Source organism: Pinus tabuliformis, chromosome 9 (genome assembly GCF_031772625.1).
Source record: "Pinus tabuliformis cultivar Carrire ecotype Pingquan chromosome 9, CPIR1, whole genome shotgun sequence".
In the NCBI taxonomy this organism is placed as follows: Eukaryota; Viridiplantae; Streptophyta; class Pinopsida; order Pinales; family Pinaceae; genus Pinus; species Pinus tabuliformis.
The window spans coordinates 995,756,094-995,767,690 of NC_142307.1; the positions used below are offsets into that span (position 1 = coordinate 995,756,094).

Sequence of the window (11,597 nt, forward strand, 5' to 3'; positions counted from 1 at the left end):
CTATCTTGATTCATCAAGATTATTTTATAAAGATAATTTTATTTTTTATTTTTATTTCTTTCAATTTTTGTATTAACCCATTTCTTTTGGTTCTAAAAATATTAACTCTTACTTAAACAAATATATATAAAATAGAATATGTGTAATGTAATTTTTTTTAACATTTTTATCATTTTAAATTTGGTTAGTAATTTAAAATATAATTAAAATTATAATCACAGTTATTAAAATTTTATGAATCATTTCTTTTTAGAATTTTGTATTTTTGAATTAAATAAATTGAATAAATTTTTAATATTCATTTTGCAAACTAGACATTTTAAATCTACCCTTACAAAATTTCTCTCAATTTTTTTAACAAAATACTCAATAAATCTTTAAAAAAATACTATAATTTAAAATAACAAATTTATATAACTCAATAATATATATATATATATATATCATTTACCTAAAAATATTTGATCTAGTTAAAAAATATCTATCCTACACAGTTTGGTATGATTTACAATTTTTTTATTTTATATAATATATATAATAGTGAGTTAGATAATTATATGATTTTTTTTTAATTATATTTTTTTATATAATTTGAAATTTATTTTAAAAAATAAATATATTTACTTATTTAAATAAAGATTAGATATCATTTTTTTTTATAAAGATTAGATATTATTTTTTAATTTTTTGGGATTCAATTGTATTAAGAAAGTCATTCATCTATGGCCATTTCTATGAGAGGTAGTCCTCACTGACTAATTTCTCATGATTTTTGAATAGTACAATTGCTTGAGCCAGAGGCCAGGATGGGTGACCTCTGTGAAAGTCCGATTACAGGGTGCAAACCCCGGAAGTGATGACTGATGCTATGTGATTCATTTCACTAGTTTCAATCCCACTTCTTCAACCCTGTGAGCATCACCCGACTAAGTGGACTATTAAAAAATCATAAGAAATTAGTAAAAATAATTATAGATGAATAACTTTTTTAATGCATTTGATTCCTAAAAATAATATCTAATATAATGCACTGCCAAAAACCTTCAATAATTAAATAAATAAAAACATTTACTATTTTGATTTTTTTTAAATATTTAATTAATATAAATTTTACAACTCAAATTAACAAATTTCCACTGTAACTAGAAAATATGTCAAGGAACCAAAACTAAAAATATATAATCAACCTTCCCGATTAACAATTTTTCACTGTAACTGAAAAATATGTTAAGAAACCAAAAGCAAAAATATATAATCACCTTCCCAATAAAAATGAGTGGTAAATCTGGCAGAGATATGGTAACCGAACCTAACAAGTATGGTCAGTGGGTTTCGAACAGCTATAGTTACCGAACGTAATAAGATGCAGAATAGTTAAAGAGTACCGCCTACGTAAAGCTTGCCTTCGCGTCGTTCAGTGGCGGCGACAAGACGAGGCCTGTAATTTTAAGGGTAGTCAATGCGAGTTGCCTTGTAAGCTACGTCCATATTTTGACTGACTTGACCAGTTGTATTTCTTAGGGTGTGGAAAATCCAGACCAGCTCAAAACTTGAAAATATGATGGGTTGGCCTATTTATTAGTTAATTTAGGTTTTATGTATGTGCAGGATATAATTGAATTTTAGGAGCATTATTTTATTGTCTGATGAACTACAGGCTCTCTCTTGTTCAGTGACCATGATAATCTTCAGAGATTCCCCATGCTCTTTCCCGATCGTGATTACTCTATTCTGCGTTATATTTGCTCACTTCTTCCCTATTCTTCATGCCCTTATTGGCAGACCCTGGAACCCTATGTGCAACGAAAATAACTATACAGAAGGCAGTAAGTTTGCGAGCAATCTGAATACAGTCTTCGATACCCTCGTTCAACGCACGCCCCAAACTGGGTTCAATACTTCTGAATATGGCCAAAGTCCTGATCAAGTATATGCCTTGCTCCAATGCCGGGCAGACACGACATTCGATGAATGCTACAATTGTTCACAAGACGCAACGGGAAGCATTCGACGAGAATGTGGGAATGCCATTGGCGGGAGTATCTGGCGATTCCAGTGCTTCTTACGTTATGAAAACTATAGTTTCATCGGGAAAATGGACCCTAATGGATGGTATACTCGCCGTGAGGGCAATATCTCCAACCCTGATGTCTTCACGGCCGCTGTGGAGAAGCTATTATATAATTTGTCAGCTGAAGCAACATCTGGATCTGCAATAAAACGATCTGCTTTCGGTACAGCTGTTGACTCCTCGTTTCGAAAGATTTACGCGCAGGTCCAGTGCACCAGAGATATACCCACTGACCACTGCTCAACATGTCTGGCAAATACAATGAATCATATTCTGGTAGTTTTACCGGGAAATATCGGAGTTCAAGGTTTGATGAAAAGCTGCATAATTCGTTATGAAATATACAGTTTCTTTAATTCCTCTGCAGTTTCACTTAAACCTGCGGAACCACCAGTCAACACAGTGGCTAATACATCACCGAAGCAGATCGACCACTCCGACCTGAAGTCCTCCAACAAAATACCTATAATTTCAGGTGCTGTCGGCGGCTTACTTGTCCTGTTATCTGTATGCGTGCTTGCAACTTGGGGAAGATTGAAGGCTTCCCTATTTCGAAAGGGATACGAAGGTATTGCACATTATGGTATTAGGAAAGTTAGATTAATAGGAAGTCTGCTCTGTTAGATTATTAGGAAAGCTACTTTTTGAACGCGATTTCCACATGTATTCTTCAAAAACCCTACCAAATGTTCCACGAACGAACTTTTGCTGATAATTTGATGTAGCTATGTATTCCATAATACAGGTGATGCGCAAGACGAGGAAGACACACTGATCGATGAAGATCGTCAAATAGTATTTACCATGGAAACATTGCGAGCTGCTACAGATGACTTTCACGATGATAACAAGCTCGGAGAGGGAGGATTTGGTGCTGTATACAAGGTAAAATAGTCCTAGGAAATTTCTATCAGTTTATAGACTCTTAAATAGATGCAGATTTCTGGCTTGAAAGCAAATATGTGGTAAGAGAATAATTCATTTTTACAAAATCTTCACACGCATATTTTGTCTGAATTGAATCGCCCAGGGAACAGCACCTGATGGAAAGGAAATAGCTGTGAAGAAGCTGTCCTTAAAATCTCTGCAAGGAAAGCAAGAATTTCTGAATGAAGTTAAACTTGTGGCAAAAATTCAACATCGGAATCTCGTGAACCTTCTGGGCTGTTGTGCAGAGGGATCAGAGAGGTTGCTTGTTTATGAATACTTACCAAATAAGAGCCTTGATAAAATCCTATTCGGTGAGCTACTCCCATTCGTTATGTTATATGTAGATTAAAAAATATTACTGTCACATCACTATAATTCATTAGTAACGTGGATGCATGCATACAGATCCAAACAAACTCACCCAGCTCGATTGGAAAAAGCGTTACAACATAGCACAGGGAGTAGCTCGTGGGCTTCTCTATCTTCACCAGGATTCTCAGTTGCGGATTATTCATCGCGATATTAAAGCGAGCAATATATTGTTGGACGAGAAACTGAATCCCAAGATTGCAGATTTCGGATTAGCAAAAATCTTTTCGGACGATGAGACTCACGTCAGTACAAGAGTCGCTGGAACTTAGTAAGACTCCAAGACAATCATCACTCTCACCAATTATATTTTTTGAGCGAAGAAATATTTTTGGAGCTATAGGTATATTAGCGTATTAAATATATTCCAGTAGCATAATATAGTCTAATATATGTTACTAGTTAGAAAGAGCTATAATGCACCACGTAGCATATGCCACTAGTTAGATTTTCTACAAGATTAAATCTAATGAATGATATATACTGTCTCATGTATTTACAAAATTATAACCATAAAATTATAGTTCCAATCACCATCTTTTTGTAAATATGTTAGAAAACTTGTATTGATGAATCTAGCTAGTAAAGGTTGAACACACAGCTTTGCAGAGCAAAAACACTAAAAGAATCGAAAGAACAAAAAAAATGATTGATTCAGAAAATATGTTACAATGTTCATGTTCATGATATAGGATTACTAGCTAAAGATCCCAAGGTAATGCGCCATAGTGGTGATCAAAGAGAGGACTCAACACCTATAGCAAGTTCTGGAGAGAACTAGCTAGTTGCAGAGTGAAAGGAGGAGCAAATCAGGGAGTAAATCATGCAGAAAGGATCTTGCATGTAGTCCCATGCTCTAACTAAGTGTCTGCATGTACCAGTAATGAAGGTCCTAGGGGTGTAGTATCTCCAACACCCCCCCTGAACACCACTATGGGGAAAACTAGAAAATGAGCCATGGTAGCTAAGGCCAAAGGTCACCCAAAATACAGTGCAACTTGTACTAAAATTGAGGAAAGAGGGAAAACTTAGTGGGAACCCCCCCCCCCCCCCCCAAAATACAATGTAATCAAAAGAAAAGAGGAAGAAAAGACAATTGCTAAGCAACTGTGTCCTTCACTCCAAGACGATCACGCAGAGAGTGAAACTTCTGCTCAGTGAATGTCTTGGTGAAGATGTCTACAGTCTGTTTCGTTGAAGGGCAGAACTGCAAATCAATGACCCGATCATATACTAAGTCTGATGTAGTGCATATGGATCTCTATGTGCTTCGTCTGTTGTCGTTGTACTGGATCCCTGCAAAATTTGAGAATGCTCTAATTGTCACATCAAATGACAATGGGCTAGTGGAACTGGACACAACTTAGTGAGGAAGTGTTGTAGCCACAGAAACTGAATGGTGATGTTGACTACTTCTCTGTACTCGGCCTCAGCTGAAGAGAGAGCAATAGCAACCTGCTTCTTGCTCGACCAACAAATAGGGCCAGACCCTAGACTGAGTGAATATCCGGAGGTGGACTTGCGATCAATGTTGTCGCCCACCCAATCAAAATCTGTGAAGCCAAGGAGATTCAATGCAGTTCCTGCTACATAGCGAATCCCGAAGGTGATGGTGCCCTGCACATATTGGAGGATGCGCTTGGCAACATTCCAGTGTAACTCATGTGGCTCTTGCATGTATCTAGAAACTGCCCCTACTGCATATGAGAGATCTGGTCTGGAGTGGGTGAGGTACAATAAGCTCCCCACTAGCTGTCGGTATAGAATACTGTCAACTAATGGAGTGTCACCTCCCGCCTCAAGGCGGACCCTAGACAGAAAATGAGTCGGTGCTGGCTTGCAGTCAGTCATGTGAAATCTCTCGAGGAGATCCCGTGCATACTTAGCTTAAGAGAGTTTGATGCATGTGGTATCCTCGCTGATCTCAAGACCAAGAAAGAAGTGTAATGGACCCATGTTCGTCATCAAGAACCTATCATGCAAGGCCCTCTTGACTGCAACAATGGCTGAAACCGAGCTGTCGGTGATCAGGAGATCATCCACATACAAAACTAAGATAAGAAGAGAATCATGTGTCCTAAGCATTTAAACATTCGGATCAGACTTACATCTTTCGAAGTTTTGTGATAAGAGAAAAGAATCCATCTTCGCATACCAAGCTCTCGGGGCCTGCTTAAGGCCGTACAGAGATTTCTTCAGTCTGCAGACCAAAGATGAATCCTGAATAAAACCATGTGGGTGCTCCATGTAGATCTCCTCAGATAGGTCTCCATAAGAAAGACATTCTTCACATCCATTTGATGTACTTCCCACCCCTGGGCAGCCGCAATGGCAAGTGCAAGGTGTATGGAATTCATCTTTGCTACTAGAGCAAAGGTCTCGTCATAATCAATGCCATGCACTTGTTGGAACCTTTGGCTACTAGCCTGGCTTTCTGTCTGGTGATTTGACCATCTGCAGCACTTTTGGTCCTATAGACCCATTTGCATCGGACAAGTTTCCTTCCTGAAGGAAGGGGGACCATATCCCAGGTCTGGTTCTCGAGGAGGGATTTATACTCCTCCTCCATGGCAGACTCCCAAGAGGGATGCCCACCAGCCTCAGCATAAGACTAAAGATTAGAAGACTGAACCAAATGACAATACCAGGATGGCGTTGGTTCAGTGGCAGTGAGGGCAAGAGGAGGCTCAATAAACTTTGAGCTAGTCCTTTGCGGATCAGAATTATCCCCTACAAGAACATTTCTAGCAGCTGGGTAGTCTTGTGCATATATCTCACTTAAGCTCATTTTTCTGTAATTTATGACAGGGGAGTTGATTCACTGCTGAAAGCCCGATCTGGGCTTGGATGTGGATCATCATATGCATGCATTGGATTTGTATCTGAAGACTCTGTCTCTACATCTGCATGCTCTGTATCTACATCTGAGTGTACTGAGTCATCATCTCAGACATGAGGTAGATAAAAGGTGTCTGCATGCGACAATTAAGGTGCATGCGAAAGACTTTCCTCAAGTTTGACACTTCGCTCAATGATGAGCTTGTCCATAGAGGAAATCAGGAGCCGGTATCCCTTCACACCATTAGGGTATCCAACAAAGATGCACTCAATGCTCTACGGATCAAGAGATTTCCTCTTTTCAGAGGGGATCCTGGCCCATGCTCAGGAGCCGAAAACACGGAAGTGAGTGACTTCTGGTTTAGTGCTGCTCCAAGCCTCAAACGGGGTTCGATCCTTGACAAACCTATGAGGAGATTTATTATGGATGTAGTTAGCACAATTAAGTGCTTTAGACCATAGCTTATGAGGTAGTGACTTAGCATGGAGCATGCAGGAAGCCATCTCTTTAAGAGATCGGTTTTTCTCTCAACAACTCCATTCTGCTGCGGAGTGTATGGAACTGTGTGCTGCAACTGTATGTCGGACTCAAGGCAAAGGTTCTAAAGTGTTGTGTTAACATATTCCCCCCCATTGTCTGTACGGAGAGCTTTGATCTCTCTCTCTGACTATGTCTCAACTAGTGCTTTGAAATCTTCAAAGTGCGCAAAAACTTCAAATTTGGCCCTAAGAAGATACACCCAAGTATACCGTGAGAAATCATCAATAAATGTAAGCACATACCTTACTTTGTTGATGGAAGGATGAGGAAAAGGCCCCATGAGATCACTGTATCAGATCTAGAGGAGAGGATGCTCTGTGAGTCTTGCTGATGTCAAACTTTTCTCTAGGATGTTTGCCAAGGACACACCCTTCACAAACTCCTTTGGAGAAACTGATATTTGGCGAACCTTCTACCATCTCATGCTTGCTTAGCTGCTGCATATACCTATAATTTAAGTGACCAAATCTCTCGTGCCAAAGCCTACTACTATCATCAACATGTGTAAGCAATAAGGAGGATTCAGATTCAATAAATTCAGAAAATGTATAGAGTCTAGCTCCATTGTTTACCTCACCGGTTGCAATTTTGGAGCTGCTATGTAGGTCATATATGTTCACTGCATCTGGAGTGAATTCCATTCTCTTTCTGGTGCCGAAATGAGTGATCTGATAAACTGAAAGTAAGTTTATCAAAAGTTTTGGAACATGAAGCACATCTTCAAAGCTTCCGTGTAAAAGTTCCACTCTACCTTTTCCGGTGACCTCAATAGGTGAGTCATCTCCCATGAGGATGGGAGGTCCTTTGCATGCATCCAAAGAGGAATAGACTTCCTTTGCAATAGCCATATGATGTGATGCACCAGAATCTATAATCCATGCATCAGGGGAAGAGTTAATTGCAACTAAAGCATGAAAATTGTTACCTTTCCCATGTGGCAGATCCTCAATTTTCTTCTTGGCACCCTGAGGGATGTGGTCCCCAAGGTTGTGCTTCTGAAGGATTTCTGCTATTTGGTCAATTTGTTTCTTCATGTAGGAGGCTTCCGGATAGAATCCTCGGTGAAAATAGGTGCATTTGTCTCCTTTCTTCCCTTTCTCATTTCTGGAGCCGGAGGAGTCATTGAAGGGCTTGGTGTACCCTTCCTTCTTTGGATGGGAATGCACTTTTCCCTTGTCTTTTTGCTGCTGATTTCTCTGATTTGAATCAGATCTGTGATTTTTATTGTCGCTGCCATCATGCATAGCAAGTGCATGCGCTTTTGGAGGTTTGATTTTCCCCATGCAAATGAGTTTATCTTGCTCAAAAGTGAGGGACTCCATGAACTCTTTGAGAGAAGGCATAGTGTAGGATTTCCCTGTTGTGAGCCTTACTGAATGAAATGTAGACACAAGGATGGAGTATTTTGGTCCGAGCTTTGACATAATAGAGAGAACTTGGCGACTCTCCTCCTTGGATTTGTCAATTCCACAACCCTTGAGTTGCAACAATAGATCATTATATTTGGTGAAGAAGTCTTGAATTTTGTCATAGTTCCGTGGATCCAATGAGCACAACTCCACTTCGAGGAGATGTCCTTTCATTTCATCCTGTTTCCCGTAGAGTTCTTCAACCTTTTTCTAAATCTCATTGGGAGTATTACAGGGAGATAGATGAAACTGCAACTCTGGGGAGATGCACATGCATATGGATCCGTGGGCTTCATCCATGCAGTTGAGGTACTTGGATTTCTCTATGGCTAAAGTGGGTTCCACTTCTACAGCCATGGTAATCCAGTACAACCCTTTCTCACAAAGGTATCGAGCCATTTGGTCCTTCCATTCGTGATAGTTGTACGGTGTTAGGATCGATGCTTTGGGAAACTCCATTTTTCTGTCGATCGTCGATCTCCAAGCTGTAATGCCTGCAAAATAAAGTACTGGTGCACCTTTTATCTAGCAATCTGTGGGCTTTGATACCATGTAAATGTATTCGAAAACCTGCACAAATGAATCTATCTAGTAAAGGTTGAACACACAACTTTGCAGAGAAAAAACACTAAAAGAAACGAAAGAACAAAAGGAATGATTGATTTAGAAAATGGGTTACAATGCTCATGATATAGCATTAACGGGTGAAGATCCCAAGGTAATGCGCCATAGTGGTGATCAATGAGAGGACTCAACACCTACAGCAAGTTCCGGAGAGAACTAGACAGTTGCGGAGTGAAAGGAGAAGCAAATTAGGAGTAAATCATGCAGAAGAACTAGCTAGTTGTGGAGTGAAAGGAGAAGCAAATTAGGGAGTAAATCATGCAGAAGAACTAGCCAATTGCAAAGTGAAAAGAAGAGCAAATCAGGGAGTAAATCATGCAGAAAAGATCTTGCATGTAGTCCCATGCTCTAAGTAAGCGTATGCATGTGCCAGTAATGAAGGTCCTAGGTGTGTAGTATCTCCAACACTTTTACTTTATCGTTATACTGATTCGATAGAATGACACTATTATAATTGCAATTTATATGCCATCTTTGCTTTGGGATATTTACGATGTTGTTTAAGCTTTTATTTTCCGGGATTCAGGTCAAAGAATTGGTTTGCATTTAACTTTCAATATATCATTTCTCTATTCCTTATTTCCCCTCCGTACATAGTATTTGACAGTGTACTTTGAATATGCAGCGGGTATATGGCACCAGAGTATGCTCTGCAGGGGCAATTATCTGTAAAAGCTGATGTCTATAGCTTTGGCGTTCTTCTTCTGGAACTTGTCACAGGAAGAAAGAACACAGATTATACTTTGCCGTCCGAAATGCAGATGCTGTTAGGATGGGTGAGATACCGTTTTACTTCTATCTCCTACAGAGCGTATCTACGCTATCTAGTCCCTGTCTCTATAAACCGTTGAGAGGAAATATAAGTTTAGGGGTTTTTCACTGTGAAACCATTTTGACATAGCTTCCTTATTGCTTTCAGCATACAACTATATTTATTAAGGCTAATCTTATGGATCTCCATCGCGTATATTATGTTTTATCAAAATGAATACCTGTTTGGATTATGCAGGCATGGAGATCATACAAACAAGAAAATATTGTGCGGATCATTGATCCAGTTATGATTGAAACGTGCGTTGAGGAAGAAGTCATGAGAAGCATTCAGATTGGTCTTTTGTGTACACAAGCCGACTCATCGCTTCGTCCACCAATGTCCACAGTGAATTTGATGCTTTCAACTCATTCTGTGAGCTTACCCAATCCAACAAGGCCGGCTTTTGTGAGTTATACCAGCTCTACCTCTGGATTGTCACATGCGTCTCCCGGCACGTTTTCCTCGGTATCACCTACGGTGGCTCCTCCATCCAACGCCGATGCTTCCATTACTATCTTGATACCCAGATGATGCAACTTCTTCATTGCAAGGCCCTTTTTGGTGCTATATATATATGATACCTACGCTCCATGTTTAAATTAAATAGAGTAGATTTATGTAAGCTTAAATTAAATAAAGTATAGCCTATGTTGAATTTGTACTGTCATTGCAACTGCCGAGGAAGGTGCAAGGTTCGTCAGCAGATGCAACGGCCTAGAAAGATACAAGGTTGCATCGCTTTGCTTAAAGTGGTTTGTTGTAATAATCTGTATTGTTTTAATGCTTCGTAAGAACACTGAATATAATATGTATGTACAAATATAAGATGAGATTTACAATTCAGTATCAGCTTATGTTTTATATGTGGAAAATATTTTTGAAATATGAAAACATAAATTCAGTATGAGCTTATGTTTTATATGTGGAAAATATTTTTGAAATACGAAAATATAATATAATTAATTTTATTAATAGAATGATATTTTTATTTTTAATTAAAAATTTTCAATTAATAACTATTTTAACTAACAAATTAAAAATTTTAATTTTACAAGTATAAATTTAAAAATATCATTATATTCTTATATTTTAAATTATTGAATATGTTTTGAATATTAATTTAATTGAATTTATAAAAATGTATGTTTTTCATTAATGAAATAGTTTCCCTATTTTCCATTTAATCTAATATAATTAAAAAATAACAAAGATAAACCAGATGCCACTTGGAATTGTGAAATTAAAGCTTGTGAATCTCATTCTATGGGAGTTTGCGAAATGCATAGTGCCATTTTGAGTGAATTAATCAGCTTTCAATTTTAGGAGATTACTAATTAGCCATTAATTTTTAAAAGATTATATTTTACATGTTGACAGGTTTTGAAAGAAATTATTAATTAATTATTAATTTAAAAAAATAATAACTTATATGTCTAAAGGTTTTGAATATGTAAGGGTTAAGAGGTATTTATCTTAATAATATTTTTTAAATAAAATATTAAAATAATTTTTATTGTTTAATTGGATTAAGTATATTTTTTAATAAATTATTGTAAAGTGGGGTGGTTGGAGCAAGGCAAATTATTTTTCATTTAGTGGAAAAATTGAAATTGAATACATTTGAGGTTAGACAATTATGCAATTTGGTCAAAGAAACAAATATTTAAGATTTAGTGGTGTTGGGAGATTCATAGCTTACTATTTATCACCTCATTGTGGATCTTTCCTTAAGAATTATAGGTTGTGAAACATTATTGATCGAATCAGGAATATAAAACTAGGCTTCTTAACTATTAACATTTTCCATTGATTTCAAACTCAAAGCCATTTTAAATTTCAATATTTCAAATTAAGATAATTTCATAGGTGCATATCAAAAATGTTTCGGCTTGAGTATATCATACACGCTCCTTCTTAGAAGAATTATTTTGTCCTTCATGGTCATCGATGGTCCAACATCACATTGTGACAATAATGGTCAACCATGGTCCAACGTCGCAT

General features: G+C 37.6%; 1 protein-coding gene across 1 annotated transcript; it reads left to right on the forward strand.

Annotated features, from left to right (window-relative positions):
- Window positions 1–1,435: 1,435 nt before the first annotated feature.
- LOC149152074 (cysteine-rich receptor-like protein kinase 15) lies at window positions 1,436–10,439 on the forward strand. Its single transcript, XM_089439334.1, has 6 exons — window positions 1,436–2,639; window positions 2,817–2,956; window positions 3,102–3,312; window positions 3,407–3,641; window positions 9,408–9,558; window positions 9,792–10,439. The coding sequence occupies exons 1-6, from the start codon at window positions 1,679–1,681 to the stop codon at window positions 10,125–10,127; spliced, it is 2,034 nt and encodes a 677-aa protein (XP_089295460.1). The 5' UTR covers window positions 1,436–1,678; the 3' UTR covers window positions 10,128–10,439.
- The last annotated feature ends 1,158 nt before the right edge of the window (window positions 10,440–11,597 follow it).